At 36.2% G+C, this 19,538-nt stretch overlaps 3 protein-coding genes across 3 annotated transcripts; 1 reads left to right on the top strand and 2 right to left on the bottom strand.

Annotated features, from left to right (window-relative positions):
- Positions 1–3,049: 3,049 nt before the first annotated feature.
- LOC107091938 (folate receptor beta-like) lies at positions 3,050–7,793 on the bottom strand. Its single transcript, XM_015386173.1, has 5 exons — positions 7,635–7,793; positions 6,233–6,363; positions 5,949–6,137; positions 3,494–3,629; positions 3,050–3,352 (listed from the first exon to the last, which is right to left on the bottom strand). Exons 2-5 carry the CDS (start codon positions 6,359–6,361, stop codon positions 3,078–3,080), a joined length of 729 nt encoding a protein of 242 aa, XP_015241659.1. The 5' UTR covers positions 6,362–6,363; positions 7,635–7,793; the 3' UTR covers positions 3,050–3,077.
- A 923-nt stretch (positions 7,794–8,716) lies between these two features.
- On the top strand, positions 8,717–12,487 carry anapc15 (anaphase promoting complex subunit 15). The gene is made up of 5 exons (XM_015386169.1): positions 8,717–8,805; positions 8,972–9,093; positions 9,174–9,233; positions 11,373–11,513; positions 11,627–12,487. Exons 2-5 carry the CDS (start codon positions 8,974–8,976, stop codon positions 11,672–11,674), a joined length of 369 nt encoding a protein of 122 aa, XP_015241655.1. The 5' UTR covers positions 8,717–8,805; positions 8,972–8,973; the 3' UTR covers positions 11,675–12,487.
- Positions 12,488–15,232: 2,745 nt separating this feature from the next.
- Positions 15,233–19,500, bottom strand: LOC107091936 (transmembrane O-methyltransferase). Its single transcript, XM_015386171.1, has 5 exons — positions 19,316–19,500; positions 16,250–16,513; positions 15,965–16,161; positions 15,765–15,887; positions 15,233–15,515 (listed from the first exon to the last, which is right to left on the bottom strand). Exons 2-5 carry the CDS (start codon positions 16,509–16,511, stop codon positions 15,318–15,320), a joined length of 780 nt encoding a protein of 259 aa, XP_015241657.1. The 5' UTR covers positions 16,512–16,513; positions 19,316–19,500; the 3' UTR covers positions 15,233–15,317.
- Positions 19,501–19,538: the final 38 nt, after the last annotated feature.

Below are 19,538 nucleotides of genomic sequence, written 5' to 3'. Positions count from 1 at the left end.
GAGTCGATCTATTTTCAGAAGACTCTAAGGGCACCCTTTGTGGTCCTTTGTGGGCAGCAGTCTGTCACTGAAGGAGCTCTCCAGTTCTGCAACAGCTTCATGCATGGGGTGGGAGACATTATCCAACAGAGATTTTAATTTCGTTAGGATCCTTTTGTTTCCCACCTCCTGAACTGAGTCAAGACTGGCATTTGTCTGTGGAAACTTGTTCCGGTCCTACTGGCCAATGTTGCTCCAATGTTGCCAGCAAAACAAAAGCTCTTTTTAATTAAAACCTGTGTTAAATGTCTTTATATGTGCTTATTCTGAGAATTATGCAAAAGAGGTGTCACACGTCCCAAGNAAGACTGGCATTTGTCTGTGGAAACTTGTTCCGGTCCTACTGGCCAATGTTGCTCCAATGTTGCCAGCAAAACAAAAGCTCTTTTTAATTAAAACCTGTGTTAAATGTCTTTATATGTGCTTATTCTGAGAATTATGCAAAAGAGGTGTCACACGTCCCAAGCACACATATTAATGGATAAATCAATGGTTACAGGAGGGATACAAATATTAATCTCTCTTTGACTTTATCCACATTTGGTCACCTTATAACAAAAACAAACAAACAAAAAAAAAACCTTCATGATTTATTTTATTGTGATTTTTATGTACAAGAACTACACAAAGAAATATCATAACTGTGCAACCAGCTTTCTTCAGAAAGTTCAGATTCTACCAGTTGAATTCTATCTAAAAATGGAACCAATCTAAACTAGTTTAAGAACAGATTAGAAATATTTTATTTGAAATCTATGTGGCAGAAGCAATTTTTAGAGCTCTAAGGGCCCAGCGAGAGAGAGGGGCAGGCCACATATAGAGACAACAGCAACCTTCTAAAGAAAGGCTGGTATTCTAAACTTAACGAGCAATTCGACTTTATTCTTCCTTTGCTAAGGTCCATGGTTATAATTCGACAATATGAGAAAAACAGGGCAAACTGGCATCAACAGGAGAGTTCCAAGGTAAAAATCTAATTTTATTCAGGAGAATATTATGTTGAATTAAGTGAGAAAACTGGAACGTCTTGTGTGAGTCCAAATGTATTATAAGAGGAAAGGCAATTTCAAACTGTCACATAAGATGTTGGGAGTGTACTGGTCAAAGGTTGCTTAGCTGCTTCAGGACTTGGACAGGTTGCAGTAAAAATGACCAAACTTTGAATTTGATCTCTATCAGAAAATACCAAAGAAAATATATAGCATTAGTTTGTCACCTTTTGAGTGGTTTACTTCTGAATGCCTCAAAAACAATAAAGTAGGCCAACACAGCTAAAACACTTCCTGCTAGTTTCTTGCAAAGCCTTAACAGTAGTTGCTGCTTAAACAAAAGGATAGCAGCTTAATAGGTTTATCAGTGGTTTAGTTTCCTTTTTCCCCTAATAACTGGAATCTTCATTTTGTAACTAATTTTAGTATTTACTTAGTTCTTAGTATTTACTCTTTGTCTGCGATTAACGTTTTACTAAAGATCTTGAAGATCAGAGTTGGACAGAAAAGCAAAAAAGCCAAAAAAAGCCAGTAAGAAAAAAAACAACAGAAAACATAATGTTGTACTGCCACGTATGATGCTTCCAAGAAGCAATGGTATAAGGTGATTAAACACACAAAGGTGCAAATCAAGGCTGAGATAAGTGTAACTGAATGTAAAACATTCTTATGATATTTTATTTAAATATACAAACTCATATAAACACACCCAAGGGACTGAAACCCTATAATTACAGAGCACTGGAGCCCACTAACCACTAGCTGGCCATGGGTGTTCATGACGGAGTGATCGGTGGGCCCCAGCACAGAGAAGGTTTTTTTGCTCAGTGCTGACTGTAGGGTAGATTTGCAGTTTCCACACTAATAGGCTCTTCATAGTCATGGTTTTCAGAATCAGAACTTTAGTTTTACCTTTATTTTATCTATCTGTAGCTGTAGATCATTAAAAATATGTAGCATAATCCTAAGAGTACAAATAAATCAAGACTTTTTCTGTGCAACTAATTCAACTATGATGGATAATTCTTTTATTTTAATCTAGAGGAGGAAGCCAGGTATGTCTCAAGTGAATATTTTCATATTATACAGAGACCTTGGAAATAATTACATTCAACTGAATGACAGAGAATGTGTGTAAACCTTCACTCATTCATTGTTTGTTTTTTCTATGCTTATGGTTGCAGAGATTTAGTTGTTTATTCGATGGTGGCACGAATGCACATCGTATTTAATCACAAACACAGAAACTGGTGCTTGTGCATCAAAGTCAAAGGAATGTAAATTATTTTGGCTTTCAGCTGCTTTAACAATATAACAGTGGGCTGCGTTCATAAAAGCCAGTGTGGTGTTTCACACTGGTGCAGGGTTTGGCAGTCATCAGTGAAAAATGAGGTGCACCCTAGCTAGGTCACTAGTGATTCATTATGCCATCAAAGAGACACAAAGCCATGATGCATTGACTAGTGAAAATACTATGCATTTTTATGGATTGTGGGAGGAAGCAGGAATACCCAGGGGGAACCCATGCAAGAACCAGGAGAATGTGCAAACTCCACACACAAAGGCCCAAAAGATTGCAACACAACAATGCCAACAAGTGCAGCAATTCTCCAGATATCATCTGTGATTCTAAAATGATCTGAGAGAAGGTGCTCCACGGTATATATTTAATTTGTTCCTAAACAGGACAAAGTAAGTATAGAAAGAAAGCTATCAGTGATAAACTACACCGCTTTAGGATCAGGGGATAAGGGCAGAAATCCTTGTTGTTTCACCTCTAATTAGGAGACTTAAAAGTGGATCATGTAAATATGATAAGGTTCTATTATACTTGTTTTAACTGAATGCCTGCAGTATCACAGTAAACATAATATTAATCCTTTTTCCCCTCTTATTTTATCAAATTCTGCTTCAAGCCACAACTAAATATTCAAAATTAAGACAAGGTAGAGGGAAAATCAATGATTTACAAAAACATAATTAACACAAATATGTGCTAAAAAACACTTTATTCAGCATTGGGATGAAGGATATTCCATAGGCACAATGCTAGTACATTTGTACAAAGAAATATGTGACAGTCAGGAAGAGCAGCGCTGTCAGAGAAAAACTGTGGTCCCTGTGGGCGGTGTTGAGATAATACTCTGCAACCTTGGTGTTGGGGTTTGGTCCGTCAAACCAGAGCTGCATGCAGCGACCAGAGTCTTTGGTAAGGGTGGTGTAAAGGTAGGAGTTAGACCAGATTTGTTCACACATGGATTTGGGTGTTGCATAGACTTCAGTCCATTTCCTGCATTTGCTGCCAGTAGGACACTTGTTAGTGCCTGTAGGAGAAATGAGAAGATTTAAATAAAAATACCATAAAGAAATATAAAGGAGTTGCAATTTTATTTATTATCTGAAACATTTAACCAGCTATGATCAGCCTTCTGTGGTCTATGTTGTCTGCTTCCTGTTTGTCTTACCAGAGGTCCAGTCCCATCCTTTGTGCCAGTTTGTCATGCAGGTGAAATCGTCCTTGCAGTCTTCCCACCACTTTTCACAGTCCTCCTTACAAAGAGGCACATTCAAAATGCGCTCCTTTCGCCAGCTCTGATCCACCTAAACACAACATGCATTTATTTATTTATTTTGATCACTCATCTCTGGCATAAACAGCTGGTCGAATTGTGAGAGATGATTTATTTCTGGGTGAAAATCATCATGCAAACATTTTAATCTGGTTTTAGGGAACAGAGTCAAGTAGTTGTGACAAAGTCAGTTCTTTCAGATCTCAAAGCAGCTTTTCTGGCCATAGCACAAATGGAGCTCTGTGGGAGGATTAATAAAAATTGCTCTACATTGGTTTATGTGCTGCAGAGAGTGATGTTTAATAGACTGATGTTTAATCATCTACAGCTTCCCTCACTCCTGAAGTCCCTCAAGGGTCCATGATTGGTCCACTTCCAGATATCCAAATTGATTTCATTAAGGAATCATAGCTCTATTGTTCCCTCTAAAAACGAAAACTGCAGCTGATCCGAAACACTTGTTGAACTGCTGGAATGATTGGAATAACAACTGGGCCTCAACCTGAATGTAAACTTTCCTGCCGACGAATTTAACCAATATAATGCTGCTTGGACCATTTGAGTATTCCTTACATAGTTATAACCTTAAATCAGAAAAGCTTCAGAAAAATGTTCTTTTTAGCCATTCAACAAACAGATGCAATGGTTTGAATAAGTATTTTCTTCCCTTTCAGATCACCAAACAATAAAACCAGCCCAGAGGGTTTTAGAACTAATTTTCACCTGAAATGAATCAAGAATAGCAGATTAACATTAACTTTTGATGCCTGTGTGAAAGTGTAGCACATAAAAGATTTATTCTATTTTTTTTTTTACATTAACTGATACATTAAATAATATTACATCTGTTACATCTTGTTTTTGTGATAAACCCATAGCTGTCCTAATTAAAGGTATAGTTAAAGGTATATCTACTTTCAGCTTCCAGGGGATCATCTTATCCATTGGTTGTCCCACATGCCAGTCTTTCTGATGTGCTGACCTAATGCTAATATTTGTGCTCTTGCTGTGCATTTGCACTTCTACTATTTATGTATTAAGTTAGCTTCAGTATCAACCATTTCACTCAGCTATTATCACTATGTATCATACTAAAAACTATTTCCAAAAAGAGCATGACTTCTGTATTTATCATTTTCCATGTTAGTATAATGATGTGGGAAAACATAATTTATATATTTTTCTACTAACAATAGAAAAGATAAAATCAGTTAGGAGATTTCACTTGAAAGGACCCTCTGTCTTAGAGGGAAACTCTTGTTCCACAGGTGCTGAATTACGTCCAAATAGCCATGGCCACCCCTAGCCCCCTGTAGCTACACCCCTGCCTTCAGGCATAATAGGTTTATGAAAGAAAAGTTAGCTTTTTCTGATTTTGTTGCATTATGAGCAGCTCTTGCTTTCCTGCGTGTTCAAATGGAAAAATATTGAAAGCAATTTCTGAATATGAACAACCTTTTTAAAGTTATCTCACTCTTCTCTTGCAGATTTAAATCTATTTTTTTTTTGTCTGCTTTTGATCCTTTTCCTGCAACTTAGAGATAGAACATTATTATCTACTACAATTGTCGGCTGTCAGGTTTACCTGCACACGCACCATCATAGACCTTTTTTTCTTCTTTTTGTTTGATCATTTAGTGGTACTTTTGTCTTTATTTTATTTTACTCACTACCTTTCTTCTTATTAAGTAATTTATAAAGGCAGGTTCGGCCTGCAGTGCTTTAGGTGTTCTAAGCTGCCTGATGAATTGTCATTGTGCTCTTGGAATTTTTTTGTGGGTTGGTGTCTCTGGGAAATGTTGACTGTAGTTTCGTGTTTTCTTGATTTGTGGATTATGGCTCTCACTGTGTTTTACTGGAGTTGGAAAGCTTTGAAATGGTATTATACAATTTTCCAGGCTGATAAATGGGATGTGTTTTTTATCTTTTTTTTTTTTAATTACTAGTTTGTTTTACCATAACTCTCTTACTAAGATCAAGGCATTTTTCTAAATTTTACACTTTTAAAAAGTTATTCACACCTTTATTGCTTTTATTTTTATTTAGAACAGCTTACCGTGAAGTTTGATTATTATGATTTTACATTTTTGTTCCTTTTTGTTGGATATTTGCATATTTCTAGATATTTTTTTATGTATACCAGACATTTTATATTGTATATAAGTACCTTTATAAATAGATGTATGCGTTTTAATATTGTCTAATTAGCTGTGAAACATATAAAGTATTTCAGATTATTTTGAAACTACTGGATGATTGAAATTAACTCTAGTTTGGTTGAATACTTTTGCTGCCATCTAGTGTTACTTTCCCACAGACACACAAAGGCAAAAACTTAGACAATACACACAGGTTGTATCCAAGGTCCCAGATGAGGTGAGCACTCATAGAAACAAGTGTCCTGGATGAAATGTTTCTTGCATTTCTGGCTCATTGCACCGCAGTGGTTCCAATTGAAATTGTACAGGTAGGAGTTGTCTTCATGGGCTTCTTCACTGGTGTTTGCAGTGCAGCATGCATTATCACGCCAGGGAGCACACTGCAAAGGGGAAGTTACATCATGATCATAGTTCACTTTAGAAATCTAGCCCTCCTAAGAACTTAAAGACAGTAAAAAACGGTTTGTGTTATAACCTGAGAGTACAGTGCTCCCTCAGGGCCAGGCGCCACTTTATGATGCTTTGCATCCATACACATGTTTAGTTTATCCAGAGACAAGACACCACTAGAGAGGGCTACAAGAGAGGCAAGGAACAGCAGCATGGCTGGAGAGAACAGGAAACAAAAAGGTTTTTATCATATGGCCATGAAAGCATGAAAACAACAGGTGTACCTTTCAAAGTTCCGCAGTAATCTAAAGGCATGTCTACCAATTCACCTTATAAACTGTTATGACTTACCAAGGTCGGAATATATTAATTACTTTGTAATAACATAACAATTCCTCCATTGGCTTGATTGAAAACAGTCAGTCAGTTTTTTCTATGTCTTGATCAGATAACAGAAGAAGCTATTAAGCCTTTTTTTTTTTTTAGCTTTGTTTTCAAGTTTTATCGCCAACATGTTGATTTTGTTCTGTGGTTGTCTCAGCTATATTTCCCTCCTATGTTAAACCATGTTAAACCAACCAGTTTGTGCTACCATTCACTCTTTACCTCTCTTTACAAACTACTTCTGCACCATTGCTTTGCATTTTTTATGTTTGCTCTGTCGCTTCAAATCCCTCATTAGTTGCAGCAGATGGCTGCTGTTGCCACATACATTCTTGATAAGTTAACGATTCAATGCTGACCTCATATGTTCATTCAGAGGGAATGAATCCTGCAAAGCTGGTATTTTTACACAACAAGCTATTTTCCTTAGTAATACGTTTACCAGTATTAGTTGCAAATTAACCTTGACAGCATTATTTTATACTTGAGATCAAATTAGATAATATGTAAATGATTTTGAATCTGTTTGGTTGGTTTAAATTGACTTGATTTCTGCTAAATCTGATGCCTTTTGTACAGTGCCTTTAAGACTTGTTGTATAAATAACAAAATTTAATTATTTGTAAAACAGATGCACACTATACCCACAAAAAAAAACAATAAAATACATTCATGCTAGTTGTTCTAATATTAGTAAACAACAATAACAAATCAGAGGATATAAATACTTTTGAAAATGTAACTACAGTAAAACAAAAATGACCTGAGATTAATATGTTTCTTGTTTGGAACAAAATGTTCTTCTCATCTCATGCCTTTATGAGTAAAACACACACAAAAACAAAAATATCTATCAAGGCTGCAAAATGTACAAAACATGTAAGAGCATATAAACATATTGGTACAAAGCAAGAATTTTGATTTAAAAATATATGCAAAATTTCCGCAACAGACCAGATTAATTCAACCCTTTATAGGTGTGTCCAGAGAATGAAATCAAAACTTTTACTATAAGCCAACTAGATCATACTTTGTCTCCTTGCTTAAAGAATGTCCACTTTAACTCTTACTATAAAATGCAATAAAGGAAAAAAATATTTTACCTTTTCAGATTTTTCAAAGCTTCTATCTGGACAAAGTTATCCGTTAAATGTCACCACCAGTTAAACTCTGGCACGGTTCTTTAGACAAAACAGGAAATGCCAAACACACATCTATCCTTAAACGTGTGTAAGGCTCCCTGGGAGAGAAGTGTGACCAAGCACAAGGTTGCCCCTAATAGGAAGAAAATATGGAACTCTCCTTGGCTATTAAGTAATATTTTTTACAAAGTCCAAAGTCTGGGTCACTGGTTGTTGAATATACCAAGAACAGATGATCATCTGAGCTTTTATGACATAGTCTACTGCAGTAGATAATTTGGCCAATCTCAAGGTTGTTCTCCCTCCCTCTTTGATCCAAGTGCTTGATGAAAAAGCTTGAATATATAGAAGTTGTGAGTCATTAGAGGAAAAGAGAGGCAGTTAAGATGTTTATGCTGCATCTATCTGAGTGGCATTATGATATAACTGGGATGAAACATTAACATCACAATGTAGGTTTATCAATCTGTGAAGTCACTAAATGATTTCTTACATTCTCATCTATGTTAGAAATTGTAGTAATAACGGATAATGCACCATGCAAAAGGAACAAAAAAAGGCAGAAATAATATAATTTTAGAACATTTAAATTTTTATACTACTAAAATGCAAGCTATCGATTTTTTCTTTCTATGTTTATTAAAAGTAAGTAGAATTTTAAGCCTTTTTTTATTTGCATACATGTTGTTCATGTAACTAGTGAAGCAATATGTTTATCCTCCTTTATAAAATGTGGCTGTGTTCTTTATTCCATTTTGAAACAAATATACCAATATACATGGCCAAATGGGTTATAAATGTGTATTTTAGCCTTTTATGTATTTGTCAAATCAAGACAGAAAACAAAGGGAGTTTAGAACATAAAAAAAAAATCAAAAAATTGCTTTTGACATTTTTAAGACGTTTAAATAATTTTAAACGTTTTAAAACAATTAGAAAAATACATAAAAGGCTAAAATACACATTTATAGCACATTATTTCCTTCACGGATTTAATTCTCGAATGGGAACGAAAATGTTTCTGAGGGAGACTTTAAAGATGAACACCATTTACTTCCGGTTTCCGTTGTTTTTGAATTATTTTGAAGGAACAGAGAGAAACGGAAAGATACAGAGTTAAAGGCACAAAAAGGTAATGATGAATGAATTTCTGGATACCCTGGTAGTTTTACAGAGACTCTTTAAAGAGAAAGAACCTTTCCAAGCATCCATTGAGGACTTGTTGCTCCTGTATGTTTCCGAGTTAAAGCTCAAACTTAAAGTGTCACGGACTCATATTGGTGTTTATTCTCTAACAGACATGTCGACGCTGTTTCCGTCGCTGCTCCCACGGATCACCGAGTCCCTGTGGTTCAACCTGGACCGGCCTTGTGTGGATGAGACGGAGCTGCATCAGCAGGAGCAGCAGCATCAAAACTGGGTAAACATCCAGCTTCTGCTCCCTGTCTTCCTCTCTTCTCCTTCCTCTCACTGATTTAACACATCCTCTGCTTGCCTCAGTTACAGAGCATCGCGCAGAAAGACAACAACTTAATGCCCATCGGGAAACCCATCTTTGAGGTAATAGGAGACGTTAGATTGTTTTTGTTTTATGTTTCCTTGCGTCAGATATGGATTTGTCATACTTTACAGCCACAACTATCATGTATTTAGCTGAGATGTTCTGCCACAGAACAACTCAGTAGTGAAAAGTTCATCATTTTTACATTGTTTTACACTAAAAAGTAGAATCCCTTGTCCTTGAACCTGGTTCTTCAGATAATCCTTAATTAAATCCAGTGCAACCATTTGTCTTTAGAAATATCTGATTGGTTTATAGCAGGAGTCTCAACGTTTTCCAGGCGAAGGACCCCCAAACTGATTATATATTAGTGTATGAGATAGTGTTACATCAAACTGGTCCTATAGTCTCTCTATAACAGATGGAGTAATGTAACGAAAGTAATTTCTCCCTGGGATTATTAAAAGTATTTCTGATTCCTGGTTGATGGAACAGGTTGAAACAGCTTGAATGTGAGCATTGATGACTGAAAGACATCTTCTGCCTCCATTTAACTGTTTACTACAGTGTGTTGAATTCATGTTAATGTGTTTTTATAGACAATTCAATTAGTGGAAAAAATTGCAAGGGGGAATATAAAAAAAAGTCTAATCAACCAAAACTTTCTCGACCCCCATGGAGTACCTCTGTGGACCCCCTAGGGGTCACGGACTCCCTGTTGAAGACCTCTGCTTTATAGGATTAACTTACAGTTTAAGCGTAGTCTATTTCTGGAAGGCCTGAGAGGTTTGTTAGAGGGCATCCAACAACTACAGACATATAAATAAGGCTACGTACTCCATTGTGGGAGAAAAAAAATGGTTTCATTGTCAGAGATGCACTGATCAAGTGTTTTCAGATATAATAAGATACCGACACCTGGGCTGAGTGTATCGGCCAATATCCAATATTGATCTGATTCAACTGTTGAATGAATGAACCATATCAGTACCATGTGAGTGAGGGATTTAGCCTTGATATAAACAATGTTAAAAAAAAATTTAACAAATTAATACAGATATAAATGTAATTTATATTATTTATTAACAAAGAATCAGTAAAGGGAAAGAAATAATGGTTCCACATGAAATGTACTGGATTGCATTTCTGATATCTAATAACGATATCCGATCTGACTTATTAGTCAATATCCAGGCTGATATCCAATCCAGGTATCGGATCAGAGCATCCCTATTCATTGTGCTTTTATTTGATGGCATTTATTCATTAGCAGTTTGGATGGTAGGGAAGGAACCAACTGGGTCGAGAATTTGAAACTGGGACAGGACTATGGCATCCATATATTGGTGCTTGGTTTTCTGCTGAACCACATAATAAAAAAAAATCGACATTTTCTTATAGAAAAATATCTTAATGTTTAAACATATTATAGATGGTTGTTACGGCCACCGTGTAAAAATGAAAAAAGAAAAAGAAAAGGCTCTCAAACTGCACACCTAAGAGGACCACCATACAGTCCAATTTGCAAGGTGGGCCCTAACACAGATAAAACATATGGACTGTAGTTATGCTGTTTGAAATGTTTAAATCACTGCAGTGAGCTTGGTTAGAAGTCCAAATTGAATCCAGTCACCCTCCGATTGTGTTTAACAAGCCTGATCTCTCTTTATTCCTCACTTGAAAGAACTGTGTGGTTCTAAACAAAGAATAATAATATAACATCAGTTATTACCATTTGGAACAAATAAACTCTGTTCTCAAAAGATGCAACGCACAAAAACCTAAAGTTAGTAGCTAGAAAATGTACACACAACAGCATGACACCAATATATTCTACTAATTAAACAACATTCTTAACTATCAACAATACTTACTTTAATTTCCACGTAGATGAAGCAAATCAGAGAACAGCGACTGATGACAACAACAATGGGTGTAGGTAATTAAAGGACAAACCTGGTAGATAACCTTTCTTAACGGCTGCGCTACATTACGGACTAAAGCAGCCAATTAATCGATTTGCAAAATAATCGCTAGTTGCAGCCCTATCTGCCTCCATGCTGGACAAGTACACTGAATGTACAGCCAGGCCTATGGTGGAATATAAAACAATGCATTGTCAAATTTTTTCAGATCTCTTTTAAAAAAGGGTATAAATAGTCTTGCAGTTCACTGTGGTTTTCTTTTAACGGATTCAGACAGGCTATGAAGAGGAGGAGGAAGAGGATGACGAGGACGAGGATGACAGTGAGGAAGACTCAGAAGATGAAGAAGACATGCAGGACATGGACGAGATGAATGACTACAACGAGTCGCCTGATGATGGGGAAATCAATGAGGTGTGTTTATTTACATCTCTCTCATTTGCATTTCTTATGACTCCAGTTTTAGTTAAAAGGCTTTCTGATAAAAATAAAAATCGATAGAATCAATTGTTGTTTCTGTCATTCAGGTGGACATGGAAGGAGCAGAACAAGACCAGGACCAGTGGATGATTTAGGAAGATCTTTAACTAAACTGGTGTCTGGATTTCTACCCCTACCAACAATGTGACTAATTCCTAACCACTCTGTGACTCAGATATGTTTTAATATTTGTGTAAAAGCTACTTCAAGTGGTATCTGAGCTGATTCTTAAGCTGCGATCCATCCGCCTTAAAAAGCTGTAGGCATGGTTGGACATTTCTGTGAATTTTGCTGCATGAAACATTGAAATATAAACATGGGAGAGTCGTGTGAAGATACTGCTGCATTGGTCCGGATTTCTTAACCAACAGATCCTGCCAAATCCGCTCCAAACCTGTCTGGTACTCTAACATTGACCTGGGAGCTGTCTGGCACACACTGTACCCAGCAGTCTGTCATTTGAACTTTGACCTGTCATATCTTAAGTCATGTGTGAAGGAGAGGTTTAAAGCGGGTGATTGAGCTAACATTGCTTCAGTCAGCAAAATAATTTGTTACCTGTGAAAACAAAACATCTTAAAAAGAGCCGTTTTCTGTTTTATGACCCGGCTACTGAGTTATTGAAACTCCTTCTGCAGGAGATTTATAAACCCTTATAAAAAATGTTTATGTGTTTAGAGAATTTTGCCTATCAGTTCCCTTGTCTTTATGGTGCGCAGCTGAGAACAAATGCTTTGATTTATGTTACAGGTTTGGGCAGTTTGTAAGAAATAATTTTGTTAATATATCTTTTATTGTTTTTTTTTTTTTATTTCTTATAAATAAAACAACCATGTTTTATTGGAGCTGACCTGCTGTTTAATGTGAGAAATGAAATTAAAATGTAAAATTTTGAATGAGGAAAATATCAATTCGGTTTAATAGACAAAAGTTGTTACCGTACTATTTTTCCTGGTGAACATGAACCATGTTAGCCCAATGAGGAACAATTTTGTTTGACAGAAGGTTTATTTTACAAAAATTGTTTATGAAGTTTATTCAGGGTGTATTTAACATTATTCAAAGAATAAATGCTCAGCAAGTGATGTTGGTTAAATGAAATGAAATGAAACATAAAAACCTTGATGACTCTTAACTTCCTGTTTCTAAATGCAGACAAACCAGAAGTTAAAGTCTTTGGACCAGAGACTTTGAAAACAAGCTGATTAGTCAGTCACTTTATTTGGAAAGGATATAATTGATCTGAGATAATAAAGTAAAAAATCTTGGTGTTACTTTAGATCAGGACCTGTAATTTAAACCCCATATCAAAGAGGTTTCTAGAATTTTCTTATTTCATCAGCGGAATATTGCAAAAATTAGAAATATCCTGTCCAGGGGTGATGCTGAGAAATTAGTCCATGCATTTGTTACTTCAAGACTATCAGGAAGTCCACAAACTGTAGCTAAAAGCTTTCAGCTGAGTTCCAGAATTTCTAAAAGTAGAATGGGAGGCAGATCTTTTAGTTATCAGGCTCCTCTCCTGTGGAACCAACTACAAGTTTCAGTTTGTGAGGAAGATACAGTCAGAATTCAACTAAATATGGAAACTCTGTGTCTGGACTGTTTGAAGGTAACACTTTATGCTACATCTAAAAAATAATAAGCATTTTGTAACAGTCATGTGTGTCCTGGAGTCTGTGTATGGGGTTCAATAACGGAAAAATTTCTCCTACAATTTCCCCTCAATGCCTAAAAAAATGCTCCCTTTATGATGTCATTAGGGGGAATAAGTTGTCAAACGTAGTCTGTAGCAGCCTATCAGTCTAGCTACAGCTTTCATCTTATGTATTATACCATGCTCTTAGCAGATATCTTGACGAACTCTGACCGGTTGTCATGGTTACAGGTTGTGGCCGAGGAAAACCAAAACAGCTCATACGGAGGAGCGCTTAGTAAGAACATTTTTGGTAAAGGGCATCTGCCTAACCTGAGAGGAAATTTCCTGAACAAATGGCAATAACATGCTCTGGGAGCCTCATTATTATGTCAATTTTGCACAATATAGGACCTTTAAGGTTGGCAAAGGGGTCAAACAAAGGGGATATTATCCCCCATTCTTTTTAATTTTTATCTGGACAGCAGTCAACAAGCCTGTAATAGGCTACTGGATACGCAGCTGGCAATCTTGTTTTAAAACATTTGATGCATGCAGATGACCTGGTTGTTTTTTAGTCAGAGCATTGCAGGGCTGCAAGTGTTGCTTAATATCTGTTAGCTTGTGGCATAGAGCTTAACCTTAACTACAAATCAGCAAAAAGTCTGGTAATGATACAAAGAACTAAGCAGTATAAAAGTACAAAATTTCAACATTCTTATCTGTCAGGTACAGTGTAAATGAAATAAACCCAATAAAATACATCAGGCATATATTTACAGAGGATTTATCTGATGATAATGACAATTCATTAAATGCACTGGCAAACACACTTGCATGCAAGTTTGGATCCTGTGCAGACAAAGTGAAAACATGTTAGTGAAATCAATCTGTAATCCTCTGTACACAGCTAATTAGTCAAACTAAAAAAAGGACACTTGGAAAGCCTGCGGATCGTCCATTTTTTTCTATAATCATCTTGCTGCTGTTAACACCTGAATTTCCCCATTGTGGGACAATAAAGGGATTTATCTATTCTATTCTATTCTATTCTATTCTATTCTATTCTATGGTCTACTATGATTTTTTAGTTTTCTCAGGAGGCCCAGATGGACCTGTGCCAGTGAGATGCTTGTCTCAGTAGAACTAAATCTTATCGGTGGATTTAACAAGTCTGTGAATCATTTTATCATGTCCCTGGTGAATATCAGTTGTAGTTCCATTCATTACCAATCCAGGATGGGGAGGCACCAGTGCAGCTGTTTTTTTAAACCTTTTAGATAGTTTGTTTTATTATTGTCTGTTGTAAGCCTGTTCCTTTATATATTCATGACCTGGAGTCCATAATAAAATTTGAATTGAATTTAAGCCGATGTAAACATGTAAGTAACATTTATTCTTTTTCCTTTTGATCCGTCTTTTCAAAATAACATCAATGCATATGTTATGTCAAACAACCTTTACAGTTTACAATAATATTTAAAAAAAAACACGAATAATAGATAGAAATCTAATTTCCTGATTCCTGAAAATGATCAATATTTACTCTCTTTTTATCTATATCATGGAAAGGAATCGTATAGGGAGTATTTGGGTGGATACAGAAAGGTTCTAACATTCTTGAGGCAAAGTCAACACAACATCACACCTTTAATAAAAACAATCTGCATCAAAACAGAATACTTATTTACCCTAAGTATTCATAAATAGCTTAAAGCATTTCAAATATTTTTACAATTATTTCTAAACACAAACTTTACATCTTGTGGGTATTCTATTGGGATTCCTAATTGATAAACACAAAGTTGGGTAAATCTACTAATATATCTGATTTTATTTAGCAGTGCTAAAATAAATTGTAATTGCAAAATTCACTTAAAAAATGTAAACTCTTTTAATCACTTTTTTTTTCACTTGGCAGTTGAGTATCACTTTAAGTCTGCGTATCATACGAAATCCCAATAAATACAGTGGTTGGGACGTTTCAAAAAATAACAAAAAGTTAAAGGTATGGGAACATTGGAAGACACTTTACTTAAATGGTAGTAGGATTTTATGGAAATTCTCATTTGTAACCTATATCTAAACAGTAGAAGTGTATTTTATTTGATTCCCTGGTAGATCAACTCAGCCATCCCATCCCTGATGCCCTTGCTGTACTCTAGCGTTGCCCGGTGGATCTTCCATTCGTATAAACCGCACTTCCGGAGATATCGGAGAAACTTCGGAGCCCCAGGGAACAGCACATTGTCAGCCACAATCATAGACCCTTTTCCCAGCAGACCATAGCTCTCCAGTAACTGGAACAAGGAGACAAAATAAGTAAGAGAGCAATGGGAATTATTTAATTAAGTCAAATGAATCACTTATGGTAGTAAACTGTAGTGTTTGAATGAAAATGGTCTGCCATATAAATGTAATTTTATGCAGCAATAACAGTAATAACCGGCTCCCATATTCTAATTAGATGCATATTTAAGCTGAAATATTTGTCAGTGTGAGATACAAATTGAATTAATATCCGAAATGCTTATTTTTTAATCTATAACCTGGAGGTCGGGCAGGTAGCATTTCTTCCAGTGGTCCATGAAGACAAAATCCAGCCTCTCCAACTGGTAGTCAGACCGCAGTCGAGGGATTACCTCATCAGATGGATTCACAATGAGTTCCACCTGCAGAAGTGACAAATTAAATAAAGTTTGGATGAGGTGACGATTCAGAAGGTGGTCATATTTTCTTGCCCTCTCACCGTGTCGTCATCAAATCCTGCCAAACGGATTATTTTCTCAGCAATGGCTGCGTTCCCTTGATCCATCTCAACGCTGTAGAGCCGGGCCCCCAGAGGCAGAGCCCGGGCGATTCTCACTGTGCTGTAACCACAATGAGCTCCCAGTTCCAACACGGTCAAAGGGCTTTGCTCCATCAGCAGCCGGTCCAGGATTTTTCCTTCAGAGAACAGGCATACAATTTTTGCAGCAACAGTTCAGACTGTTTATTTTTTTTCTTGCATTTTACTGAGATACAGGTTCTCTACCTTTTTTAGGCCCGATGTTACTGATGTACTCCACCTTGCTGCACCAGCTATCAAAAGCATCGAGGATGCTGTCAGTGTCCCCAGGGGTCGCATGAGTTAGGACGTACTGGAACGCACGTTCCTCTCTGCTCAAACCAGTTACACAGTCCTTCCAGATCCTAACCAGGACTGCTCGATAGAACAGCACAAAATAGAAGCGGTACCTGATTATCAGTGTCAGCAGAAGGGGGATGAAGGCAAAAGCAATGGCAGGAGACACCATCCCTGAATAGAAATAAACCCACAAATATAGACAATTTGTCAGAATTGTAATGCATTCTCATTTATTTAACACTGTGGTTTTATTTATGATGATGGTTAGTAAAAACCCTATTAAATCAGATTTAAAGTAAAAAGGTTTCAACTGAGGTTATATTATAAAAGGCTGCTATAAGACAATATACTGTAGCTGTAATTTAGAATAAATAGACAAGGACATTTAAATACTTTTGCAGAAAGAGACAAACTTTTTAAAACATCTTCTTAAAAAGCTTTAGGGTTATTTTATTAAATGCTGGGTAAGTTGGGGGGGTTTAACCGAACTCTGGGTCAAAATTGGCAACCAAATCATTAAGGGAGTAGCTGTCAGGATTTGGTTGTGGTTTGTTGACCCAAATGCAGAGGCAGGGAGGCAGAGGTGATTTTCTTGTGGGTTTAATGAAAGGTTAACTGAACACAGAGGCAAGAAATCCAAACATCCAAACAAAGTCAAAACAAACCAGAAACCATGGAGACATCAGGGGAGATACTATCACGAGGAGGAGAGACGGAATTGGAGGAAGTTAGACGAGGAACCAGCACTGAAGAACTGAACAGAGAGAGTATTTAATGGAGACTGAAACAAAGAGAGGACTAATTAGCAGATTGGGAGCAGGTGTGAACAGAGCAGAATCAGGAAAGGAGCTAGGGAAAAAGGAGAACACAAGAGGGCAGCAGAGGGCAACAAACAAAAACCTGAATACTGAAAATAACCAGAAAACACAACAAAATAAGAATCAGACCACTAAGACTAGAAAATAAGGAGCAAAGTAAAACTGAATACTCAAAAGAAAACATAACAGAACCAGAACTGTGACCGTAACTGAGTAATAAACAGAGAACACAACAAAATGAGAATTAAACCACTAAAAATAGAAAACAAGGAGCAAAGTAAAACTGAATACTCAAAAGAAAAACATAACAGAACCAGAACTCTGCCAGTAGCAGAGGGTAAAAAAATACAGCAATGATATTCCTTTAATTGCAAAGATGGGTACTGAGTTTTCAGTGTAAAGGTTAATGCTCTGTAATAGACGTCAATAAACTTTTCCTATAGGAAAATAATAGCAATGACAAGAATATGAAATAATGTTGTATGATGCTGTTGATACCTACAGGCTGTGTTACAGACTAGTTTATATTTGAGTAGCCCTTTGTTCAATTGCTTAGCAGCTAGCAAAAGCCAGCACTAGCTTTGTGTAACATTCAAACTTTGACAAAAGGAAATTCGACAAAAACAATCATGTAGATTAGAGATATATTTCTAATGTCCTAGACTTGAATCCTTGTCACAGCCTTTCTTTGTTGAATTTACACCTTCTCCTTATTATTTTAGGGTGGTTTAGTTTCCATCCACAGGCCAAAGCTATGTATGTTTGACTTAGACAACTTTTATTGTCATTTTGTATACACAGTGTTTACAAAATGAAATTTCATTTAGCACAGCTTTTCAGACAGTAAATGAACATTTCCTTTCCATGAAGTGCAGCAGTGATCAAATGTAAACCGTGTGGAAGAAAAAAAATGGTGCAAAAAAATGCATTGATATGAAAGTTCAGAGCATTAATATATATGGTGCAAATATGCAGTATTTTTGGTTTGATGTTATCAGCGGGATGCAGACTCTGACATGATTCGGTTTTTTTAGTTCAGCAGTTCAACAGTTAAAGCAATAGTTTAACAATTGCTCCTAAGAATTCCTGCATTGAAGGAGATCATTTTAGCCACTTTAAATGTTATAAAACCAACACTATGACTGGTATTGATAATAAACTATCAATGATATAATAAAGCTGTAAACCATCTATTCATAAGATCTTGATTTCTGACCCCCAACCCCACCCAAACATAAAAGCCATTAAGAAAAAAATATATAGAAAATCTGTAAGAAACTTTTAAGAAAAAGGTTAAAAAAAAAATCTACATTGCATACAAATTTTTAATTTCAGTAACAGGATAAGGCAAAATCCAATTAAGAAGCTACAAAATGGAAAGAGAGAGTAAACCTCATGAAGAGAGGAATTCAAACAATGGAGCTACTTGCTGTTTGGTCACCCATATATGTAAAAACAGACCAGGACACGCTGGAGGGGACATACTGGGCTTCCCCCATAGAAACTGGAGGAGGTGTTTCTTCTAGACTGTTGCCTCTCAACACACTCCCAGATATGCAGATATGGTAAATGGTAGTAATAACCCAGCAGAAGTATTTTCAATCTTCTTTGCAGTAGTCTCACTTTTTGAACTTGTTTGTAGTGTCTCAAATACGAGATCAGTCTGTGTTTGAAACGCTTTCCCTCTACTTCACTTTGGCTTTTATTTAAGTTGTAGATAAAACATTTTTACTTTTTTAAATTTTACTGTACTTTACAGTTTACTTTTACAATTTTAAAGGTGTAAATAAGACAATCGTATAAAGACTGAACAACTGGACCAGTAGCTCCTTGTTTAATTTAGGAATTCAAGTCAATTCATTGTATTTTTATTGAGATCTGGAAGAACTAAAGTCAGAGAGGAAAGTTTTAGATGTTAAAATAAGAGGCATGAGCCCAATGTACAGTGGTTTCTCTGTAACTCCTAAAGCAATGGATGGTTCAGCCTCTGTCAGCTATCCAATGATAGTTATCGGTACACACCAATGAGTTACCGTCACATCAATCTATCTGGTTCTTTTAATCAATACAAGAATAAAGTGCAGCATAATTTCTAAGCAACATCTCTGTTGTCACAGATAGGAACAAAGCGTGTAAAAAAACAACAAAACCTCACCTGTTTTCCAATGAAGTATGAAACTCAGCAGAACAGGAGAGTAAAGAAGCCAAGTGAGACTAGAGCATGGGAGGAGCGTACCCGCCGCCGAGAACCCTGGAGACTCTGTTACATGAATAATTCATGCATCACATGAACGAAAAAAACACCTATACTGTAATTAAACACAGATATTTTAGTGATTACATTGATATAAAGTTAAAACATAAGTTTCTGTTTGCTT

The sequence above is a fragment of the Cyprinodon variegatus genome, unplaced genomic scaffold, assembly GCF_000732505.1.
Source record: "Cyprinodon variegatus isolate N-32 unplaced genomic scaffold, C_variegatus-1.0 Scaffold358, whole genome shotgun sequence".
In the NCBI taxonomy this organism is placed as follows: domain Eukaryota; kingdom Metazoa; phylum Chordata; class Actinopteri; order Cyprinodontiformes; family Cyprinodontidae; genus Cyprinodon; species Cyprinodon variegatus.
The sequence above is the reverse complement of the archived record's forward strand: the minus strand, read 5'-3'. Positions and strand labels throughout refer to the sequence as shown.